Raw genomic sequence first — 25878 nt, forward strand, 5'->3', positions numbered from 1 at the left:
ACAAAAATGTATTAAAATGAAACAAAAGTCTGATTTGGGAATTGTTTTGATTAGTGGCAGGTAAATACAGAGAAAGCCATTTTATCCACCAAATTCAGAAATGGAACAGGGACAGAAGTGCAGTAGTAGAACTAGGTCAGTAAACCCTGGCATTGAGGAGAGTGTGCTGGGCTGTGTGTGTGTGTGTGTGTGTGTGTGTGTGTGTGTGTGTGTGTGTGTGTGTGTGTGTGTGTGTGTGTGTGTGTGTGTGTGTGTGTGTGTGTGTGTGTGTGTGTGTGTGTGTGTGTGTGTGTGTGTGTGTGTGTGTGTGGGGCCTGAGCTTGGCAGGGGAACCCCATTTGGAAAATATGGTCATACTGGTAAGAGAGGGCTACAATGAGTTGGCATGTTTGAGGGGATGTGCTGCCAGTCTTTCCCACCAATCTCAGGAGCATGGGAAGGCAAACACAGAGTTGATCTCAAAGACTTCTAAAGAGGGCCGCTTCCTGCCAAAAAAAAAAAAAAAAAGAATTCACTCGCACCTGTCCTTCTGTCTCTGCCTCCCTTCCTATCGCTCTCTCTGCTACTCCACCCAGTCTTTCTCTCTCTCCGTCTAGCCCTTCATCCTCTCACCACAAACTTTTTCTTCACTCAAAGTTCCCCTTCGGTTTTGGCTGGTGCCAGGTGTAAAAGCTCCTGGCATGATCACAGTTAGTCCTGTTTAGGAACAGTGCGGTGCAGCCATGCCAGGGCACTGGAGTCATCCTTCACACATAAAGCACACACAAACACACGCAAAATAAGCTTTTTAAGAGGGCATGAGGCATTGCCAACTACTGGCTAGGCTTGTGTTTCATTAGCATTAGATAGAGAGCCTTTCTTCATTCAGTCTCACTGTGTATGTGCGTGCATGCGTGCGTGCGGTGAACTAATGAAAACCACAGAGCAGGCTGGCCTCAAACTGAACTCCACTCAACACGAAGCACTCCAGGCCATCAGAGCAAGAGAAAATAAAAATGTGATAGCATGATACCTTTTTCCCCTCAGTGCTTTCCTTCCTTAGCTGGAAAAGGGAAGAGTGTTTATGCTTTGCTGTAATTTAAGCCCTATGATTATTTTGGTTTCAACACCTTCTGTTGTCGTCGCCAGTCCACACTACACTTCTGTCGCTGTACAATTTAACCTCAATTATCCTGCCTGACTTCAAGATCAACTACGAATTTTTCCACGACTTGCAGAAGCAGCAGCTTTATATAACACTTTTTTCTTTATGTTCATAATCAAGGCTACACGATTGTTAATATTTCTAAAATCTACAATGTTTTTACCATTTGAATCACCGGAAAAGCCCCCTGAAAACCTTTAATATGGGTCAGTCCAGGGGCCACCTGTTTTGAATCCAGGTAGATGAAAGCTTGTAATGACCAAGCTGAGATTTTGAGGTTACAGTATCAAATGACAGCTCGGAGGACTTAGGCAGGTGCTTGACACGCACTGAATGGAGCCTGTATGGGCTGCTCATTACAGAAGGACATCTGCTGCTGTCCAGCCCCCAGACTCCGCCTCTAGCTTTACGCTGATGCTTGGATGCCCCTGTCAGTGTGTGTGTGTGTGTGTGTGTGTGTGTGTGTGTGTGTGTGTGTGTGTGTGTGTGTGTGTGTGTGTGTGTGTGTGTGTGTGAGTGAGAGAGAGTGAGGGACCGGCAGCAGAACAAAACCATGCACACACACAACTAAGCAGGCATCCACCCATGCTGACACACACACACACACACAAACACACAAACGCCAACCAAGAGTAGCTGTCTGCTTGAGAGTAAAAATACAAGACAAAAGGTTTATATAAGAATGACTGTAACATTGTGTATGGTGTTATCTGTGTGTGCATGTGGTGTTTCGAGGCAGAGGCAAAAAAAAAAACAAGCTTTGAAACACACACCAGCCGTTTTAAATCTGGTACACACGTTACAGAGCATTATTTATTATAAATCATATTTTCCAGCGTGTGATTTCAAAATCTTCTTCATGCTGAATGTATTAAAAGCATCACATTTTCCAAAGATCATTTATACCATTTTCCAAGAACATTTGTCTACGACAAATTTTGTACCAGTCTCTCTGAAAATGACTATTTTTCACAGACTTAATCAAGTTTCAATAATTCAAGCATTACATAAATGCCTTCATAAAAAAATGACGATGGCCGTAAATTAACAGCTTATTGTACTCGATACGAACTTCAATTTTGAAATGATTAATTTGGAAATGCATGGCAACATTCCTTTAAGTGGCTAATTATAAATGACTGAAATTGCATTTGCGTTAAAAGATTGTGGGGGGAAACTCATTAAAAGACCTCGGCACTCTTTAAATGGTGGTACTATTTACACTTCTGTGTTGACTATCATATTCTGTTACACAACTGAGGGGTGACTTGCTCTCCTCTAAACATTTCACTGCAAACACTTGCGGAGAAGCAAGTCAGGGAACGAAATATGACAAAGAGAGTGCATAAACTAAGTTTATAAATCAGTACATTGAACAATGTTGCTCTGAAAGCTTTTGAATTGATTTTGCAGGAGATGTTGTAACAGAGGATATATGGGAGGCAGGGGGAGATAGAGCGAATAAATTACAAAGGGAAAGAGCAGATGAGAAAAAGAGGAAGATAAAGCACGCGTGTGTGTGTGTGTGTGTGTGTGTGTGTGTGTGCGTGCGGCTGTGAGTGTGTGTGTGAAACAATGAAGAGAACTTGAAAGCAGCTGGTATCATTTCAACTTATGAAACCTCAGTGTTTAGGAAAGTCATCACAGCTCAGCTGCACTCACAGTTTATATCATGTGCGCAAAATTTGTCATGCACTCACACTCACAGTATCAGCGGCAGCAGTCATTGGTACAAACTCACATATACAAACACCAGCAGTCTCGTAACACCAATACAAGATGCAGGGCGCTGTAAAGCTCTTTATAACCCAATGACACCAAAACAGGATTAGAACCCACACGGGCACACAGACAGTCTCACCTCTTTTTTGCGGGACCGTCCTCGCAGTACTCGCTGCTCCCATCCAGGCTCTGAGAGCGCAAGGACCCATCCTCTTTGTGGCTGCCCTTTGATCCCGAGCCATTCAGCTGCCCATTGGCTAAAGAACCTGAAACACAAAGCCAAAAATATGTTACAGTCTGGCCAACATATATTTATCAACCACTTGTTTGAAACCTTCCACTTCCAGCTATCCCATATTGTTCTTTGTTAATTAACCAGCCTGATATTGTTTAAAATATATTTTGAGTCTTCGGGGGATAAATAGTGTTTTCATGTGACTGTTAATAAAGCCCTCTGCTTTTTCCTTTGATTTGATGCAAGTGGAGAGAGCTGATGACAGAGTAGATATCTCTTTTGATAAGAATATGGTAGTTCTACTTTATCTGTAAATACAGAGAGAACACAGATTAATCAAACATCTCAGCTGTACAAATACTCCAAATATTGTACAAAAATAAAACGACAAATTCACGTACTCCATCTTTTGCACCATCACGAGGGCCAGTTTTGGAGGAAAGGGAAAGTCACTGGTTCATTTTCCCCTGACAAATGCTGCTGTTGTTTTCTGCTGACATACATGATGTGTGCACTATGACCAAGAATTGTTAAAAACAAGCCTGAGGCAGTTAGAGATATGGACAGATATTGCTGGGCTTGACATTCTTAGTGAGCCCAATTGACAGAGCCCCAATTAAATATTTAGCAAGCATCTCACACAAACAAAATAAGCCCCCAGACAGATTCTTAAATCAAAAGCAACAACAGGCAACAAGAATTCAAATTAGGTCAAACAGAGGAGTGGAAGTCGATGGTAATTAAGGGAGACAACCAAATTAAATAGATATCAGAAGGCTTGATTTCCACATGGGCAGTTCTTGCAATTCTTGGAACGTGTCATAATGGCCTGTGTGATTCAACAATAGAGCGTGAGTGAGCAAACTTATCGAGGAAACAACTGGGGAAGTTTAAAGCCTTTCAGGCTTATTAAAAGAAAAAAAATAATAATTCAGGAGCCACCACGCTGAAGACAGAGAGGCAGTAACGTGCTTAAAATGTTCTGCTCTTGCCAACTCAAGTGTCACCTTGCAGAGCTGAAAGCTTAAGATTTATATCAGTGAGTGAGCAACGCAGCGATCAAACATTTGACACTGACAGTAATTCATCATATTTTACCTCTATTGACCTGTTTTGACAAGTATTTGTGCCTGACTGGACTTTGGAATGGCAGGTTGGTAAATTATTCATGTTCATTTTGCAAAGACTGATGATGACTCACAGAACATTCAAGCCTCCCAGTGGTTTGTTTAACTCTGCTATCATGAACTCTTTCATTCACGTTCCCACTTTTATGTCACTTTCTCAGTGGTTGAGTAATTTAGTTCCGTCTTCCCAGCACACCCAGTCAAATTCCTTTTGACTTATGGCGCAGAAGAATGTGTCACTCACCCAGCACCGCAAACTCCTAATAATGGGTGTCAAAAGAAAATAAATTAAAGAGAATTATGACAGCGGAGCATGGGTTAGGATAAGTGGAAACTCGAATGATATCCTGTTCGCAAAGATGCTACTGTTGAACAAGCCCAGGCATTGTGTCATCCGAGGAGGATGTGACGGGGAGGAGGGGAGTCCTAAGATCAAATGGCAATGTAGGAAACAGGATGAAGATGAGTGATTGTAGAGCAGGTTTTTCAAACATATGATTTAAGTCGGTTTCATAAATGTGCTCTGGGCTGAATGAACACGCACACAGAGTTGCACGCTCTTCTTACTGCATAAATTCGCGGGCTGTTGGGTTTGCTCACACTCGCAGGGCAGGTCAGCACCTGAATTCGGAGGTATAGTCATCAGACACGTCGTTGCGGTCAGAAAGTTAACAAGAGCCGGCATGATGAGTAAGGCCGTTGCATTGCTGGCAAGGTTTTATATTGGTGTTGGAGAGCCTCGAAGTCTATAGGACAGGGGTGAATCACTGCCTTACAATGTCTTGGTTTGCACGAAAGGCTTACATCCATACGCCTTTAATGAATGAAGAGTTTCACTAAGAGCCCTTTGAAGTTTCGTCTTTCAAGCAAAAGTACTAATTCATCAAAGGAAAGAAATCACATGGCAATTGAGAATGCCATTAATATACATTTATAAAAAGATTTACTTCATCTGCCATTCCAAAGACTGACACCGATTAGGACATATTTCCGAACTTAACGTGACCATGAAAAAAATGTTCGTAGAGAAATTTGGGGAAACTGATTAAAATTGATACAAAGATTGTGCAGAGAGTCCCATCTCAACTTCAGGACGATGTTTTGCCGGTGAAACTCGTACCACAGCAAAAACAAAATAGCTCATTAACTTTAATTGTGCTCAGAAAATGACTGACGCATGAGGTCCCCACAGAACGCAAACAAACAGGCAGCGGCCCCATTTCACCAGCCCCTCTTCTTCTTCTCTCCCTCCCTCCCTCCAACCATCTCTCTCTCTCTCTCTCTCTCTCTCTCTCCCCCCCCCCAGTCCTCCAAAGGGTTGTTTGACATATGCTGGTTGCACATGAGTGCCCATCTGAGGGGCAGAGCTGGGAATCATGGGAAAGCTAAAGGACTGGGGATGGGCGAGTGTGGTCTGAAGCTCCTGGAGCGGCAGAGGGCCGCGCTAGTGTGACATCCCAATAGCTGCTCCTATGGGGTGGGGGTGTGGGGGCTAATCAAATTTAGGCGTGCTTAACTAAGCCCATCGCCGCACTACGCTCACCTCGATGTCTCGAGAGAACAGGAGGGAGTGAACAGGGGTACATAGCATAACATGGCATATCACGGGGCTGAGAGGAGCCTATTAGTGTGAGCTGCAGTAATAGATAGCAGAGAAGCCATGCAATGGAAAAGACAATCAGGGCTAGAATGTGGCCTTATAAACTCTTTATTGTACTTAAAAACACAAGATTTATGTTAAAGGGGTGCAATACTACACCTAACGGCAAAGAAATCAAATATCGGCCTTAAATATAATGACGACAAAATACTTACATGTTTTCTAGGTTAGGAGATAATGTGGAGAAATCTGATTTCCTTCTCATAAATAAACTATTCTCTATAGTTTTTAGGTGATATTCAAGTGTGACACAAAACTTTAATCTGCATTTCCATCTTCAATAAACAAAAGCTCTAAAATTCTGTCATGCCCTTTTTTCAAGTCCTCTGTGCCTGTAAACAATTACAACTGCGGGATCGAGTAAAAAAGGAACAATGGGCAGTTTAGGTTTAGAAAAACTCCTCAGTATCCATTCCGAGACCATTTTCAGAGTAGAGGCACATAATAAAATCAAATGCCTGGCAAGACTTTTTGAAATAGCCCCAAATATAATGCTCTTCCTTCTAAAATTGGACCTCACGACGCAGCACGACACTCACCACAAGCCAGAACAAAAACACAGAACAATGTGCAGCTCAGAAACATGGCATCTGCTTTGAACAGTTGAAGGCTATAAATCAAAAGCATCAAAGGCAGAGATGGGATCTCGTAATGGCTCGAGCTGTTGTGGAAAAAAAGGGCACGAGAGGACAGAATAGATGCAATCTCTTTGCTTCACTTGATTTGATATATAAACTCTCCCCCCCTTCATTCTTTTATTCATCTCCTTTTTATCCCACCTTCCAGCCTGCTCTCTGTGCTGGTATACCTTCATCTGTCCTCCTCTGTCTAGCATGCTATCACCACAGAGAGAATAGAGGTCCCACACAGTGTTTTAGCTGCCAAGGCTGCCACTCCGGCCACGCAAGGGGCTGGCAGCCTGGGAAATACAGAGAGACAGCAGAGTGACAGCAGAGTGAGTGCTGAAGGAAAGGGCATGATGTGCATAAAAACGGGTTGGAACAGCAAGTCTCGAGATGGGCAGACAGACAGGAGGAAAAAGAGAGGGGACAGTCGGAGAAATGGGCAAACAGGGAGCCCTCTCTTCAGCCCCTCCTGGTATTTGGACAGCAGCCAGCTCCTCCATCAATAGCACTCAGGGAAATGGAGAGGGAGGGAAGAAAAGGATGGGAGCGGAAGAAGAATACAGCGGAGGGCGATGGCGAGGCATAGGGACGTAGCTACAGAGATACAGCTTCAACGAGTCGGAGAACAGGAGAGGATGGGTTGGAGACAGGACAGAGGGAGAGGAAGGGAGGAAGAATGGAAAAAGAGGGAGGGAGGGTTTGGTTGACAGATACTGTAGCTAGTTAAGACAGATGGGGCAGAGGACAGGAAGGACAAAGCAGGAAAAGAGAAAGATGGTGAGAAAGAGAAAGACAGAGACAGATGAAGGAAACAGGAGGGAGAAAAGGGCTAAAGAGGAGAGTGTGGGTGTGTAGATACATAATCGAGGAGATTGAGCAGCAGGAGGGAGAGAGGAGACAGGAGCTTGCAGAGAAGGCAGTAACCAGAGTCCTATTGATGTGTAATGAAACCCTGCATCGGGGGAAGAGACAAACGGAAGGACAAACGGATGGAAGGGAGAGAAAAGGAGAGGAAGAGGAAGAATGTGGCCGTGATAGAGTGGGTGAAGGATGCGTGGGTGAACGAGCGGAAGCTGAGATGCAGAAGGGCATAATGTCATTTGTTAAATAATGCAGGGAGCACGAGAGACTGGCGGCCGCCAAACAGCAAAAGGTAAAGTGGCTGGGGAGATGGCATGATTGCTGGTTATGGGCAGGGGGGAGGCTGGGTGGGTGGAGAGAAAGACTGACACACAGCTGACTGACAGGCAGCCACACCCCCCTCTAAAAAAAAAAACAACAAAAAAAACACTGCTGCCACAGTGATGGAGGGAGGAGGAGGAAAGAGAGACGGAAGGAGGTTGGGGATGAATGGAGGTCTTTGGGAAGAGAGAGATGCCTGAGGAAGGGGACAAACACTGCTCTACACAGGCACAGGTATTTTTCAAAACTCCCTCAGTCAGATGACATCTACTTCCCAAAATGGTGGACGCATTGATTGACATATATTGAAGCAAAGAGAGCTTAGCTTCAATGACACCAAATTCTGCATTTATACTAGGACTTCAGCAAACATTTTCTCATTATTCTTTCCATCACAAGTTGAATTATTATGTAGTTAATCAAACAGTCCATCAACAGAAAATTAATCAGCAAAAACTCTGCACAAATGGCAAAATAAATATTTTTAAATGTGGATGATGTCTTGTATTTTTTTAGCCTACTGTGACAGTTTCTGGGTTTTGGACTGTTATCTGACAAAACATTTGTAGGTGTGACATCTGACATTCAGTTGAACAAATAATTACCTGATTAAAATTGCTTATTGTGCCCAGCAGTTAATGATGACTTTAGACAGAGAAAAGCCATAAATTCCCAAATCGAAGAAGCTGAAACCAGCAAACGTTTGCTTTTTTTGCCCAAACGATCAATGACAATGTCCTTGATTCATTTTCTGCCTATCAAATAATCTATTAAGCGATACAACATTTAGATATGACAAGTTATCTTTCATCCATCAGTTTCTCAAACTCCATGACATTTCTTAATGTCATGCATGGTCGGACTCTCCAAAATGGCTGATAGTTTCACAATAATGCCTGTTTAAGACTGAAAACTGTGGCACATGTCTGGCCTCAACATAAGCCCAGACTCTCTAACCCACAGTCCTCTAAAACAGCAGGGGCTGCCCATTCAGGATGTAGTGCATGCTGAGTGTGATCCTCCAAAATGGCTGACAGTTTCACCACAATGTCTATGCGAGACAGGAAACTGTGCTGCTCGCACAGCCTCCAAAGCCTCGCTAACCCATGGTGCTCTAAAACAGCGGGGCCTGTCTATTCAGCCCAGCACCCTTTTGTGTCGGCGTGGGCTGCTGTCGTTACCCCCGGTGCGACAGGCCGCCGCCGCTTTCTAATGAGTCATTTTTATTCAGGCGATAAGGTCAGCTACCCGCAGCGGCTTAAAAGGCCCTGAGGAGCTCTGGAGTGGCAGCTATGAGATGCCAGACAGACACACAGAGATGCAGTAGCTACAAGGAGGGGACGGGGTACTCGGCACAGGCATGGAGAGAATAAATAAAGGTGTGAAAAAAATATATAATAAAAGGAAACATGACAAAAACGGGGAAGGAAAAAAGAAAACCCGAGGTATAAAAGATAAGCTCCATTTCAAAAGAGACGTCCCTCCCGTCTGTCTGCCTGTCTCCCTTTCTGCCTAGCTGGAAGACTGGGCGTGAACTTTCAGAGACTCATTTTTTCCTCTTGGTTCCTTTCTTTCTGCGTCTGGGTTGTGTTAATGTCAACTGAGAATAGGTTCTGAGGCACGTGTGAAGTTCAAATCTCCGCTGTTGGCTGGCTGACGGCTTTTTTGTGTGGGAGCACCAGTGTCAAACAAAGACATGGTGGCAGCTTGGTTCAAAACAAGCTATTCATCCCCCCCCCCCCCCCCCCGTGCTCCTACTCTCCTCGTGTTGTTTCAGATTTACACACCACAACGCACATATTCCCTCAACTGTTATTGTCGCAGGCTTCCCCACCTGGAATTGGATTTCTGTCTAAGTAAGCAATTTCAAGTATTAATTCATGTTGAGGTTTCTATTAGCTCATGTTTTAATGAGTCTCGATCCCGGAGTGAGTGTAAAATCTGGAAAAAAAAATAAATAACAACACTTATAGACGTGTTTCCTTGTGTGTGGCGCTGTGGAAGGCCTCATCAGAGTCTGTCTGTTTGAGGTGTAAACAACATTCGAAAACAAGAGGGAAATACTTTCAGTTCAAGGGTTCCTTTGAAGCAACAGAGTGAAATACTGCGACTCACTGCCCACTGACCCACAAAACAAAAGGCAAATGAGATTCCTTGATCATTAAATTTTTTACATTACATTTCATTTCATTTAGCTGATGCTTTTATCCAAAGCGACTTACAATAAGTGCATGTACAACCATGAGGGTACAAACCCAGGACAAGAATCAAGAAAATACAATGATCATCTCTAAGCTCATCCAGCAACATTGGCAACCCTATTTACCCCACAAACCTCTAGTGCAGCAGTTTCAAAGTGAAAGTTTTCAACTTGTTTAAATTTTTACATTTCATGATGTCTTTTAATAATTGCCAGTTGTTTACAGTGTACTGTAAATGATGTAAATCATCTTGTCCCATTCAAATTGACCTTTTTGCAGTGTCCTTGGCTAAATGATGATCAAGACATATGGGAGGGTTGGAACATACATACTTGCTGGAGCAGGGTTTTTTTTAAGTTACTGTGGAGAAAGGGCTTGTTACCAAGAGATCTTCACCTCAAGGACAAAAAAGCTAAATATTATTGTTCATTCAAACCTCTGACTTCAGTTTTTAATCTGCAAGATATGGCAAAACTTAATAGTTCATAACCTCTTTTTTTACAGTTATTGCAGCTCATTGATTTCAACAAATCCACTGTAAGGTCAGTTTGATTTATTTCCTCCCGTGGACCAAAAGCAAGTGTCAACCCACCACTATCAAACCCTTTGGTTTGCAAACTGACATTTTGAAGCTTTGAGTTGGGCATTTTGGCTGTCTCCATCTTTGCTTTTTCAGAGCGAGAAGTGACTATATTTGGACGAGCTGGGGAGGAGCGAGGGGTGGATGTAACTCATAGATCTGACTGAGAACCTGAGAACAGTACACCTGCCCAGCTATACCTGAATGCACCCCAGGCATGTCAATCAAACTTGGCACAACCCCAAACATACCTCTGTTTAAGGCCTAATATGTAGGCAATCAGAAGGACAACCAGAAAACTAATCAGAAGGAGTGAATTTAGCGAATGATATTATATTGACTTGTAGAAAAATTGCACTGACTTAGCTTTTTTGAATGGTAGTCCATTGGAGTCAGCCCCTAGTGGCCCTCAATGGAATTGCACTTTAAGGCATTTCAGCATTGGCTTAATTTTTGTATATACAATCTAAGACCTGTATCTATCTCAGTTAAAATACACAAATACAAAGTGGAAGGTTGAGATACAACGTATCCTGCCTGCGACAACGTGTCCACCGCATTGACATAAACTCACCATTGGAGTTTGTGGTTCCATCACCATCCAGCTGCCGTTTCTGTGCAGTCCTAAACTCCTTCAGGGAGAGGTAAAGCACCTTTCGCATCACCCGCTCCTCCGACCACGGGATCCCATCACTGTCATCCTGTGAAAATATCCAGAGAGAGAAAATGGGTCAGTATAAGCCATTAACGCAGAGAGAAACCGCAGGCACAGTTTATTTCCCCCATTTTTACACCCATTAACTCTGCATCTGTGCTTGTGGGAACGAACATTTCAGATAAATAATGTGAACACTCACATTATGTTTCCAAAAATCTAACTTGGCAGATAGGACAATGTGCGTTAATATAGACAGCATCCTTGCAAGTTGGACATTTGTTTATCCTGTGGGTTTTCCTTTGTTTCTGTTGCCAGACAACAGCACTGCCATAAAAGTGTGACTCGAGTTCAAGGTCAGGAAATGCTCAGGAAAGGCCAGTTGTGTTGAGCCTTTCAAGACAAAACAAAACCTACCAAGCCAAAGTCAACAGGCTGTAAATTTTCACAGTTCTCAACCAAGACATGCAGCCGTAGTTAGTCTGTGCACAAACTATAAAAACAGCTTCGAAAAATATTTGTTTACAACAATATAAACCACCAACAAAACTGCAGCCAGTTAGTTTTTTTTTAATAGTTTGAGGATTGTGGAATTTATATAGTTATATATCTGTTAACAACAAAACACGGGAATCACAAAGATGTCATATGGACGCCTGTGTGTAAATGCATGAAAACTTGTGATAGCTTTAGTAGAGGAAAAACAAGGTTTTGGTACAATGGGGAATCCCTTTACATATTGTTCTGGTTGCATCCTCCATTTCTCACTATAGAGTGACATTAGAACGAGACCAAATTAGCATAACATAGCATTAGCTTGCAGCTAGACACAGGGGCAAAACATTAGCATAACAATACATGAAGGACTGCATCTCCCTACAATGCCACGATAGTTGAGTGTTATGGTGATGAATAGGTAGGAAGCCAATGAAAAAAGCATCATGGGACTGTGAGTTCATGTGTTGGTAATCTCTCCAAGTGAAACTGAGACAAAAGATGTTATTGTCGGAGAGGTCACCAGGAGTCACACACACACACACACACACACACACACACACACACACACACACACACACACTCGCATACAGACACATCTTTTTCCAAGACATGGACATTCAATCCGAGCGACAGAACCATGAAGGCAGAACGTGAAGCACATCAAAGCTGCAAATTTATTCAAAACCCTCCGCTGCTCATATTGAGCGTTTTAACAGCTTATTAGAAAAATACTCCACTGCAAGCAGCATTGTTAAAAGAGTCTTTAGTGAGTGTCCAACAGCAATCACCATACTTCTCTCCCCCTTGCTGCCTACACTCATTGCTCTGGCAGCTGTGTTTGATGTCGAACAACGCTAATGACTAAAGGAAATGAGATTAGGACATGAGCAACAACAAAGAGGTATTAATAAATAATGGAAACTGGAAATAGCTTTTCTCTAGTCAAGCCATGGGGTGAGTGGATTTCAGCTGTTAGGTTTGAGAAAACACCTTCTGCCTTTATGCACAAAAGGCTAATGTATGCTAATTATTTGAATTAAAAGCACATTTCGGAACCTGTCGACTCATCGCAGCGAGCACATCGCCTTCTGTCCGAGTCAAATGTAACGTAAGAGGCCGACGTGCTGAGCAACCTGTGTGGGAGCGCAGCGTTCTGATCATCCAGATCGTTTGAGTTGGCTCAGCTAAGTGGCTGGCGGACATCACAGTGACATCAGCAGCGCTGGCTGGGTGTATTAAAGATCTCCTCCTCAAATGAAAGTAATTACAGCAAGACTTTTTATCGCTACTGTTAAAAAAAAAAGGGTAACGATCACAGCATTGCAATTAAGAACAAGTGCGCGCGCACACACACAAAAAAAAAAAAAAAAAAAAAAACCCGTGCAGAGGTTTAGAAACCAAGTCTGCGGTTCTGTCTGCGTGAAAAAGAGAGAAAATGGATCTCATTCAAATATTATGAATTCTCCCACAGCCAGAGAAAAGAATACCACTGAAATGACTGTCGCTCACAGACATCTCTCTTTCAGTGCTGCCTCGTTCTACAATATCCTGCTCACACACAATAAAACATGCAAGCTTGAGATGATACGATGGATTAAAAGAATATTTCCTCTGATCAGTGCAGATAACTCACTGCTAATTATAGCAGCGTCACAACAGGGTGTGCACAAATGTGTCTTTGTGTTCATCTCAAAGATTTAAGCCATGTTTAGGACACAGGCTTCATGACACTTCAGAAGGGTTGCTTTGGAAAAACTTTATTTTAGAAAAAAGCTATTCAAGCACTCGTCATGTTTTGAGTTGAAGGTCAGATGCAACTTCATGCCATGGCTCGCTCTCATCACTCACTGTATGCTGTCTAAATCTAAGTCTTAGCAGAGAGCTTCTCAGTGGGTTCATTAAAAGCTACAGGTGGCCTGCAAACAAAGAATCACTTAGATCTTGGTGAATATGATTTATTATCTCAAAAATCCTGGAAGTAAACCAAAACTGACATGACTTCATTCATTAACTCCTAGTATTTGTTGACAATATTGACAAGAGTGAAGATTTTGCTTGTTTACTGAGCTTTTGTGGTTTTGTCTCTTCAGCAGATAAAAATATACCTATTGTTTTGATTTCCTTGGTCTGCTGAGGGTGGAGGAAGAAATTAATATCTGTGTGTCTGCACATGATGGAGCTGATGGGTGACAGCTAACTATGTCTGCCTGCATACAGCACACACACACAAGGGCAAGCAGACCTCTCAGTGCACTGATGCTTTGCAGCCTCTGACAGAGGTTGATAGGGTGTGTTTTGTGTGTAATGTGCAGTACCTCATTACACTGTCACACGCACACACACACAAGAGAGGTAGTGCCAGTATTCAATTATGCCATTTTCTCCTGTAGTTAATGTCATCTAATCCATTCTCAGTGTGTGTCTGTCCGTATTGTGTGTGTGTGTGTGTGTGTGTGTGTGTGTGTGTGTGTGTGTGTGTGTGTGTGTGTGTGTGTGTGTGTGTGTGTGTGTGTGTGTGTGTGTGTGTGCGTGCGCGTGTGCATGCGTGCACAACAGCGTGCCAGGTAAGCACCAATTACCTAGACAGCTCACGAGCACTCTTTCACAAGGCCAAATGTACACTGACACACACAGCACTGACAGTATATCTCAGGGTTACAAACACTCTCACATACACACAACTCACAACAGGGGTGCACAGAGAGTGGGGGGGGGGATCTTTCTTCCAAATATTGACCTTAGAGTTTGCCTGCATTTCTTTCTCTCACTTTCTCTGTGGTTTCCTCAGAGTAGTTGGCAGCATGCCACAGATATTTCCTGTACTGTGTATACATAGCAACAATGGCTGGAAAAAAAAAAAAATCTGGGAAAAAATGCTGACTGACTTTTCATCAGGGAAAACGGTGACAGTTAAAGCTGTGCTGTCTTCCAGCTGCTGAACCTGGAAACCTCCCCAAAACTTTTCCATAACTTCAAGAGATAAACTCTGTAGATTTCTGCAAACATTTCTCAACTGCAGGGGTAACTATTTGTCTGACCTGAAAGTTAGAATACCATCTGTTTTTGGCTAGGGTGTTCCTCTCCTTTCATTGGATTTTCAGTCACAAAAGCCAGCCCCTGCCATGTGTTTGCCAGGTGTAAAAAGCGAGAGGTCATGGTCAGCTATGGCCTGCAAAACACCTCCAAAGACATTCACACTCTGCCTGCCAGAAGGTGAATGTAGCATGACAGAGGAAGGGAAACATAACTCAAATCAGCAATGAAACCAAAATGCCTGCATCTCAGTTTTCTCAGTCTGTGCATATGTGTGTCTGTGACTTCTGAGGAATTGCCAGATCTCTTTTACACAGAGAGCTACCTGGCACTGACACACACATCTCCACCCCGACCAGCTCCCATCAGGCTAGTGGAATTCCACTAATGAGCGCAGGGACCTTTTCACTGCACCTGTGTGTGTGTGTGTGTGTGTGTGTGTGTGTGTGTGTGTGTGTGTGTGTGTGTGTGTGTGTGTGTGTGTGTGTGTGTGTGTGTGTGTGTGTGTGTGTGTGTGTGTGTGTGTGTGTGTGTGTGTGTGTGTGTAACCATGATGCCTCAGGAACATTGTGAGCTTATACTGTCACCCAGCAACCCCAACCCCCAACTCTTTGGAACAGGTAATCCGTCCCACAAAAACCCACACAAATTACAGACAGACACCTTTTAAGCATCCACAGGGACAATGTGTTTGAAAAGTGTGCCAAAGAAGATCATTACATCTCTTCTTCTCCAGCTATGTCGCTCTCACTATAAGTCAGACATGTACAGTAGTACATATACCAAGATAACAGGTTACCTGCTGGGCTTCTCAAAACACTACACCATGAAAGGCCCTTAAAAGATTAAATACAAGAGGAGAAAATATCACCAAACTCAACATTTTATTGTTTTTCCTCACATTCTTCTGAAGTAGACTTTAATGCTTCAAAATGTGATGAATCTCCAAACAAGCATATTTTATTGGAAGATAAGATTTTCCTGAAAATATTTGTATTCATGCATATTCATATTCATTAGAGTCAAAAGAGATCCAGTCAATAGACACATCTCCACTGGAGAGCAGAACAATCAGGGCCAACAAAAGTGAATAAACAGAATTGAGAAAATGTCAAAACGCTGTCTGCAGTGTGCCAATGATAGAAGCACAAGAGTCTGAGCGGGATTAAATCTATCATGGTATCTGCTCATTAAACTGGATGAAAAGTGGGGCCGGTTCCACTTCATAACCCTGGCCCTGCCTCGAATGATCCTCTCTGCAAAGAGGGCAAATCCAATAACCCTGATGGTTGATGAAGAAACAAAAGGATTTCATTGGCTGTGTGCAACACTGGATACTATAAAAAAAAATATATATAAAAAATACACATCCTGGATGTAGTATTAGACACCAAGTTAGGTGGAATATTGAATTTGCAGGGTATGGATTTAAAACTTGGAAACCTTAAAAGTCTAATTATCAGCATCAAAATCAGATCTGATCATTCATCTATTCAGTGGAAACGAATGGCGGAAACAAATTTCCTCAGAGACCTTGTACTCTCATACCAGAATATTATGCACAAACAATGGATTAATTTCACACAAGAAAAACATGCAGAACACCAGTGCAGGCTGCACCTTTATTTTTATTACCAGAGCATTAAAAACACACGTGTGCCAAGAATCCAAAGCAGCACTTCACCAGCACACCACAGAAAATGTGTGTGAAATTGCTTATAACAAGCATTCACTGACAAGACACTGTGCCTTTAAGAACAGCCTCTATGTTGCTGATACCTGGGTGTGGAGAAGAGTGACAGAAATTCAAGCCAGGCTAACGTCAACTAAGATGTCTCTTATTTGATTTATAATTTTGATGAAAATAAAAAGGCAACAAAGCTAAAATAAGTTAAAAATATCCACATGTATCTAACACTACTATTGTATGAACAAAATCATTTGCACATTTGCATTGTAATCTGCTGCATTTATAGAATCACACACTTGCCTATACACATACATTTCTGTGTGTGCCTATACACTCTCTGTTCTAAAAATAGTGCTGTGCTACTGCCGACTGTGTGGATGTCATGGTAGAGGAATGTGGGCTACGTGCCAGCTGCGATCTGCTCTACAAAACTAGCCCAAAATCTGTTATTCTAACACACATTTCCTCTTTGGAGGAGGGAGGCGAGATGGATGGATGGATAGATCGATGGAGGAGATATGTTATTTTGACAAAGCCTGGGTTATTATATCCAGTAGTCAGGACAATCCCTGCCCCACTACTACCCTCTCTCTTCCTTTCTCCTTATCACCCTTTCTCTTTCCCCCCTACACATGGGCTCCATATGACTGGCTGCAAAAATGTGACTGCTCAAGGTTAACAAGTGGTGCATATGACTGTGATAACAATTATTTAATTCCCAAATACATCAATGTAACCTTTCTTAGGGTCATGACCAAACATTTGTGGATTAGTAACATTTATGGCATCTTGATTATGGCCCTGTGGAGGAAGAAAAACATCTGCAAAGTATTAATGAATGTCTTGACAATAACACAATATCAGAGGGCTCTTAAAAAAAACTGTTTTGCGAGTGAAAGACTTACAAGCAAATGAGAACATCTAAGCAGTGTTTAAGAAGAAGCGATTCATTAGAAGAAAATGGAAATTTGGAGACTGCAGGGATTTTCAGGCCTGCTGCCTGCTTTTAGTGTAAATAATGGCAGCTGTTATTAAAAAAAAAAAAAAAAAATGCACCCTGGTCCTGATCCTACATCAGCACATATAAGCACTTATCTGCAAGCAACCGAGAGAGTTGCTAAAACCAGGCCAACTTCCTCAAGTACTAAGCACATGTTTGCTCCCAAAATTTACATTCCAATCCTAACTACATCCTGGTCCCCACGTCCCTTCCCTTATAGCTTCAAGTAGACTGGATGCTTAGCTCAGCTTGGAGCTCAGAGAATAGGCCGAATGGAACAAGGTTTTCGGGGTTGCCGGGGACAAGAGGCCCTATATAATCGCCTCATTACACCACAAGCTCACTGCATTGGAATGTGTGTGCACGTTTGTGTGCAGCCACAGGGCCTTCCCTTTAAAACTAGTCGTGCTGGGATTGCCCCAACAGTTCCAGAGCTTTGTATTTGCAGGAGAGGAACGCCACTAAGACCAAAGCTACCTCCTGCAGCAGAGTAAACAACTAAAACCACAGTTTTTCCATAAACAGAAATGCTGTTTAACATAACTTTCTTGAGCATATGCAGAGAGTAAATGTTTCTTCCTGAGAACGATGCCTTCTATCTAGCCACGATGGTCTCTCCTGCTGAGCTCAGTATCAGACAAACACTAACCTCCCACATCTGCACTGTCAATCATATCAGGTGTCTGCATTTGCACGCTCATGCATGCACACACTGTCTGAATCTACCTGAGCGTACATAACTGACAGACTGCCAGCGCCATTCAGCCCTGCCAAGCACAAAATGCTATCAGGCTGGTAAAAGTAGAGCAGGGTGAGAGAGGGTGAGAAATAGAGTGAGGAAGAGAGCTTTTAAAACACACACACTGTGACCAGGTTTATTTTGACTGCAGGAATTAAATGTTGCAGCCTTTGAAGATCCTGCACGCTGCATGTCTGTATCAGAGGGTAAATCTACATTAAGCTGGCTAAATTAAGGACGTTCTTGTCGGCATTTCAGCTCAAGGTCACATTAAAATGCCAAAATAGGTAACTCTCTTCTTGGGCATGTGCTGATGACACAATGAACTACCAGAGAAAACCAGCTAAGAAGTACAATGTTTATATTTCTGCAGTGATTTCCTGCCGGTTTCAATGCAAGCCGGCTACATCAACAACAGGCAAGAGAAAGTCTGGAATTACAGCTTTGTCACGAAATGAACAGAACTCCCTTCAATGAAAGTCAAGTTGTTGACCTTGTTACCATGTTCTATTTGAGGTTTTTATTTACTACAAGACATGAGCAAAAAAAAAAAAATAAAGCAGTCAACACCATGGTTGACTATTTCCGCTTTGGAACCCCACTTTTATTTGGCAAAAACGTCTAAACATGTAATTCTGATGAACAGAGGTGAGTGTTTATGAGTCTGATTGATGCCAGCAGAGAATTTAAAAAAAAAATACCAACGAGTATAAAACTGTTGAATCGGGTCCCTTTTTCTGGTTCAGCTCCAGAAAACACTGCTGTGTTGCTGTCAACATCGGTTTTGTCAGCGAAATGATAGAGTTCCTACCCCACTCCTGCATGCACTGCAACACCAAACCGGTGTTTTCAGACGAGCCACTTTTTGGGGGAGAAAAGTACTGTTTTAGAGAGAAAAAGAGGAGTTTATGTACTGACCCGGCTTTGTTTAAACATGCTCAGTATGTGTGCATACGTGAGCAGAAGATGCCCAGCTAGCTGCATAAGAAAGCTTTACGTTGACTGGGCTGCCCAACTGCACTGGCTATGTGGCCAAGTGACCCCTGTTCTGACCGTCAACCCCAAACACTCCTCATGAAAACTTATCCACCAAAACAGCTTCTCAGCAAAGCCCAAATTCACCAACATGGATCAAGACTTTAAAGCTGTTTTTCAAGTATTTGGTGTTAGAAACAAGAAAACAAAGTAAAACAAGGTAATGCATTCCAAAACAACAACAAAATATGAAAACCATTGCATTTGCTTTGTTCATTACCTATTCTGGAACACTTGAGTGTGTTTATAGCACTATTGACAGATTGTCTAACAGTATATGGAAGGAGTTTAAGGTTCTTTTCCGGTCTTGGTGCATGGCACATAGCACCAGAGGAGCATTACAGTAAAAAATCTGGGCTCAAAGCAACTGTTTTCTGCTCATTCAGTGCCACAAAGCCAAGGAAAGGATGGTGGAATTGTTGTTGTGGGAATTTTAAGCGTCTCTCATAAAGTGAAATGTTAAAGTAATGGCGTGGTATCAGCTTTACAGTGGTGTCTCTGTCAATTTCACAGCCTTGTTGCCATGGTTTTTAGGGCTCAGTTGAGGAAAATTCTTCATACTGTGAAGCTACTTGTGGCAGGTTGAGAGTGCTGAGCCACGTCTGCTCTTACAACAGACTAAAACACAGGCCTCATGGTAGAACTGTTAAACTATAGTATAAAGCAACTCTTGTGTGTGTGTACGCACGCTCGCTCTCTCTCTGATCTGACAGGTTGCATAACAAATGGCTCCCGTTCAGTAATAACAGCCTCGTTCAACACACTTACCCTCCAACTCTGTCACAATATCATTTTCACTTTGGCTACCCGCTGCTGACCAGAGGTTTGACTGTGCACTAGAGGCACATGTGCACACACACACACACACAAGCTCACTCGCTGTGGTCACACGGGCAGATCTGATCGACGGCGCTCCCCAGCATGCTGCCATTCATCATGGTCGCAGTGGCAAAAGGCTGCTTCATCTCCCTGCTATTCCCTCGGGATTCTTGGAAGACCCTGCTGCTGATCCCACTTAACAGAGCTGCAGTTCAAACCCTCTCACTTCCACTCACAAGCTGTGCTCGTCTACAGTGACAAATACGGCTTCTTATCAGTAGCAATAGCTTATTTCTTGGGATTCATTCAGTCAAAGAAATGTGCTCTTCATTGTCATTCAGGATATACGACACTGCGTCTCCAAAGCTTATAAAAATGATTCCATACGGTATACATGTTTTGACAGGACATCTATTTACTTTGACTCCTGTCAAATGTATTAACAGGATGTAATAGCATATACAAATATAAAAGGCCACAGTATGGTAGAGCTATGTGTCGCCAAGTTAGTGCTCTGTAAGTATGTAAATGATAAATAAATAAAATCTCATCCAAATTGCCTGAAGCTATGGCACTCCTACAATTTATTTGTTTAAGAAATATTTTCTCTTTGCAAGCACGATTGAATTTTTTTATTCTTCTGTGGGACATCAAAAGCATTGACTTTAAAGCTAATCTTATTTCACAAACTGGAAATAAACTCTGACTCTTGTGTTGGGCTGTGAGTGAATTTAAAGCTCTCTAGGGTCATAAAACTGACCAGGCATGCTGAGGAGTAAGCCATCCATTGTTTTGAGCAAAAAACACAAAAATCAGACTCCCTCAGTTTATTTCATTTGACTGCAGTGAAATATTACGAGCAGCAAGGCCATAGTTTTTTCTGGCTGCCAGCTTTTGGCCTTTAAATGTCACACTTGACACATCCAGTGTTGATGCTGATGGTCGCATTACAGACTGGACGATCCTGTGGTACTACTACATGGTAAATACTTGCGTGTGTGCAAAAAAAAAAAAGAAAAATCCACAAGCAACATGTTTCAAGTCACATGCAAGATACTGTACATTACATTGTGTGGACATATCGTGCCACAGAGTTGAAGCCCTCCCCCTCCAACCAGCACAAGGAGGGGACAGGAAAGCAGAAACAGGAAACAGAGTAACCTCATTAGCCTCGTGCCTTGTCTGACAGGAACAGCCTGCAGGCTTGCAGCCTTGTACGAATACACAGAAAACCACCGGCCTCTGGTCAGTTTATGCAGTATCTGTCTGCTGCTAAGGGAAGATGCCATTTGTATGGAAGCGAGCTGCTGTGAGGGAAACACCTGAGGGAGACTTGTGGAAAGTCTTGATGTTAGTCTCGCAGAGCCAGACTCATCAGACAGACTGCAGGATTACATCTGGAATCCAGTTAGGTAAGGCTGTAAACAATCAGACAGGAAGAAGCACACAAGCACCATCACACACGGGCACACTTACACCACAACAACAAAACAACAACAACAACAACAACTCATAGCCCGGGGCACAAACCTCATTTACTCTTACAGAATTTTGCACAAGCACATACAAGCTCCTTTACTAGAAAGACTCATTAATTCCCCTTTCCACAACCAGGGCATTAAAAAGATATTGAGCGTGTGAAAAAGGCCACCACTTGGCCACACAAGTGAAGAGCTAAGTGACTGTGTATTACGAGACACATCCAGATGAGTATGCATGTGAAAAAGAAGCCACTTCAGAATAGACCCCAAAAACGTTTCAAACTTTAACGCAGAGGAAAAGCTCTTCTCCCATTGCTTCCAACCAAAATAAGTTCAGTTAAAAACTTTATCAGATACATTTCAAGAGGGTGTCTGTTGATGTGAGTGGAATAAGTCTTTAAAAAGGTCAATGAGCACAGGTGTGTGTTTGTGTGCATTGAACACAACAGTGAAGTATACTTTTTTTTGTAGCCAAACTCACAAATTCTCACTGAGCACAAACATTTTATCCAGTCTGCATTGTAACAGTGTACTAAAGCAGTTTTGTACATAAAATGTTTTATTTAGCAATCTGTTCATTTTTGTGTTTTGTATGTTTTTTGTTTCTGGTGATTTTTTTTATTATTGGTGCTACTGACTTGATGGGACTGGTAGCCATTATAAGCGCCTTTGGCTCAATATAAAAAGAAAAGCGTTTTAGTGTTGAATTACAAAACCAAAAGTCCTATAAACAATGCTTTTTATTGTTAGGTACATGATTATGTAACATATGTTGATCAGATTTTGGGTGTGTGTACACTTCATTATCTTTAAATTTTAAAGAAACAAATTAGTCTTTGCACACTGACCTTCAAAGACTACCGTTTTAGCTTTTATTTTTTCCTCTTTCTTGGCACTAACTATGTCAGTACTGCGGTTTCACATACAGTAATTTCGAAAGCAACAGCACATCTCTATTGTGTTAATTCAACATGAAAGTGTGGTTTTACACACAGTAATGATTGTCTGATAAAAAAAAAAAAAAAAAGAACCGTGTAAAACAAAGACACAATGCCAGTAAAGGTGTGACATACAACTGACCAAGCAAAGGAGAACTAGAAGGCCTGCCCACACTACCTCTTTCTCTTTCTCTCTCTCTCTCTCTCTCACACACACACACACACACACACACACACACACACACACACACACACACACACACACACACACACACATTTAATTTTTATGAAGAGAAGAGAAGAGAAGAGAAGAGAAGAGAAGAGAAGAGAAGAGAAGAGAAGAGAAGAGAAGAGAAGAGAAGAGAAGAGAAGAGAAGAGAAGAGAAGAGAAGAGAAGAGAAGAGAAGAGAAGAGAAGAGAAGAGAAGAGAAGAGAAGAGAAGAGACACAGTGACTCTTGTGTGGCCACTCCGGGCCTGGTGCCGGTTGGCATCACCCCCTCTGCAGCTGGTGGCAATATTAACCCGCCTGTTGGCAGACGGCTGGTGGGGGCATGTGGGCAACAACTAGCCAAACTGAAGGTGAGGCCCAGCTCTGTGTATAGGCTCTGATCTGTTCAGGCCACCTCCGAATGTGGCCTAAACAGATCAGACCTCAATGCTTCCTGAGTGCGTTTCCACTTGTAGTTTTGCTGGCCACTTGTGGTCCGATCACGGCCAGGTCGCATGTGTCTGCATTGAATTAACCAAATGGAAATAGCCTCTAATGTGTGTGTGTGTGTGTGTGTGTGTGTGTGTGTGTGTGTGTGTGTGTGTGTGTGTGTGTGTGTGTGTGTGTGTGTGTGTGTGTGTGTGTGTGTGTGTGTGTGTGTGTGTGTGGCAGTGTGTCCTCAGTTGTCCTCTGTTGGCACTGGTGTGTGTGCACTCTTGTGGGTAAGTCACTTGAGGGTTAGTCTGACTTTGTGTTAGCAACTTTGCAAACATGCCCTGTGTGTGTGTGTGTGTGTGTGTGTGTGTGTGTGTGTGTGTGTGTGTGTGTGTGTGTGTGTGTGTGTGTGTGTGTGTGTGTGTGTGTGTGTGTGTGTGTGTGTGTGTGTGTGTGTGTGTGTGTGTGTGTGTGTGTGTGTGTGTGTGTCTACATGCAGCTGCTTGCAGTGGTAGATGGCGTGATGATCCAACCATAAACAAACCAAACTGAGCAGAGATGAGAACATGACAAAACATTGGCTTGAGATCCAAAATCCCATTTAAAACACTGCAGAATCCCAGCCTGTGGATAACCTTTCGAATGGAACATATCAACTCTCAGGAGGTCAGGCTCTCCGGCTACACCTTCACTGGAAGTTTTTTTTTTTTTTTTCCGAACTGAACAGAACAGTCTTCTTTGGCTCAGGGCAATGTCTTGTTAGGATGTGCAACAACCTCCTTTTTTATGATACATAGAAGATTACTTTTAAGTCTTTTTCACAAAAATGTGTCTACTAGAAAAAATAATAATAATTGTACGAACAGGAAAAACTTGACTTCTTGGGAAAATGATCTAAGACTGATAATTTGCTTTAGCCCGACATCACATGCCTATGAATGTGAACCAATAAAGAAGAAAAAAAATCTCCATGCCAGGACTGCTTTTCAAAGTAAAGAGACACATTTTCAACTCGTGTGACTGGGCCTGATGACAACAACAACAGAGTAGCTTGTACAGACCATGTAAGGTCAAGTCTCTCTCCAGCTGACAATCTCACTAACAAGCACGTCGCAACACAGCGCACTTTCCAGACTGCACACACACACACACACACACACACACACACACACACACACACACACACACACACACACACACACACACACACACACACACACACACACACACACACACACACACACACACACGACTTAAAAGCTCACACTATACGAGTGCTTGTCTGGGTCATTACAGGCAGACTGTGTACTGCTGTGTACACACACACACAGTCAGGGCCAAGAGGTGTATACTCATCCCTTCTTCCAGCAGCTGCTTCTGACAGGCAGGTCAGTGCTATATGTGCGCACACATTTACAATTGTGTGTTGCTAATGATATGACTATACGTATGAATCAAAGAAACTGTCCTAGTCAGAAGGCATTAGTCAGGAAACAACCTCAGACATGTCATCCCTTTCAGCTGCAACAAACAGGAAAATATCTGAAGTCCAGCTTGAAAATGTACCTCATCCATCAAGAGTGTCTGCACACACAGAAACACTACAAACTGAGCCAATTCATAATACAATGAATGTCAAGTGTTAACTCATAAGTTTGTATTTTTGATGACATGCTATTAAAAATAGTCTGAACTGCAATTTTTCATCTAACTTGCCAGATAAATGAGACCGATCCAACAAAACAGTAATTAGGCAACATAACTACTATTTCATAGACAACACAAATATTGCGGTCTCCCATTGCTAAATTTGAAAAAAAAAAAAAAAAAAAAAAGAATCAAACTGTGATGAAAAAGCCAAAAATATAATTTGGGTGACAAGTTAATTACCCAATTTTACAAAGCAAATAATTACCCTCAGGCTCTGGGTCTACTGAACTATTTCCCTTATGGAAATGAGACGGTGCGCACACAGAGGCTTACGTTGCATTGGGAGCTGACGTCGGCTTATTAAGAAAAAGAGGCATGCATCTGCACCGAGATGGGTCAATAAGCTGAGGCTTGTTATTGCTTAGTTGCCTCTTCTCATCATTGAGGTGAATCAATATTAAAGGAAAGAGCGGAGAGAGGGAGTGTGTGTCGAAATGTCGAGTAGAAATGTGAGGTCATGTTTTCTCAACTCGTTTTAATCCTTCCAGAATGTGCTGTCATTTATCTCAAGTACACGAGTGTGGTATACACGAGTGGTGTGTACACACACACACACACACACACACACACACACACACACACACACACACACACACACACACACACAGAGAGAGAGAGAGAGAGAGAGAGAGAGAGAGAAAAGTCTGCCATTGTAATCCCAAACCCACGTGTCAGCATTAATTGAGAACAACAGGGGTCTCAGTAAACACATGTTATTCTTGACAGACTTCTGCGGAGCTAAGTGGGGTTTTCTACTGGATGCAAACACTTCACCACATAACCATGTATATACAGATACATGACCAAGTGTTTTCTTCAACAAAATGGCTGCTTTGTGGCCTCCGCAATCCCTGCTACATACCAATGAGGGTTTTTTTTGCTGAGAATTTGGCAACAAAGACCAACTTATGTGTTCTCAGTTATAAGCCATATGGAAAAGGCAGCTGTGACTAGCATGCAAAATCTCAAAAGAGTGGCCATATTCAGCGAGTGGGCTGAAAAGGACTGGAGCAAAAAAAATGGCTAAATTACCAATCACAGCCAAACTAATCAACAAACTACAATGAATTTGTAATGTACATGGTGAGAGGTAACAATACCTAAGCATGGACACACTCTTTCTATCACACACTTATACACACAAACACCTAAAATCTTT

At 42.5% G+C, this 25878-nt stretch overlaps 2 protein-coding genes across 7 annotated transcripts in view; one reads left to right on the forward strand and one right to left on the reverse strand.

The window, feature by feature from the left end:
- The window catches only part of jarid2b (jumonji and AT-rich interaction domain containing 2b), a 267034-nt gene that overhangs the window by 204271 nt on the left and 36885 nt on the right, over positions 1-25878 (reverse strand). For all 6 annotated transcript variants that reach the window (XR_011310860.1, XR_011310859.1, XR_011310858.1 and 3 more), the window contains exons 2-3: positions 11052-11178; positions 3006-3132 (exon numbers count right to left, since the gene is read on the reverse strand). Coding sequence is in view for 1 of the 6 variants with exons in the window: in XM_069697211.1 (XP_069553312.1) it covers positions 3006-3132; positions 11052-11178 (254 nt within the window). In the remaining 5 variants the exon portion in view is untranslated. The remainder of the gene's footprint in view (positions 1-3005; positions 3133-11051; positions 11179-25878) is intronic.
- Positions 1-25878, forward strand: part of LOC138620366 (nuclear transport factor 2-like) — a 396989-nt gene that overhangs the window by 196128 nt on the left and 174983 nt on the right. The window lies entirely within an intron of this gene.

This window comes from Brachyistius frenatus, unplaced genomic scaffold (genome assembly GCF_029030835.1).
Source record: "Brachyistius frenatus isolate BFR_SWC_R1_liver_20210118 unplaced genomic scaffold, ASM2903083v1 Contig_2, whole genome shotgun sequence".
NCBI lineage: Eukaryota > Metazoa > Chordata > Actinopteri > Embiotocidae > Brachyistius > Brachyistius frenatus.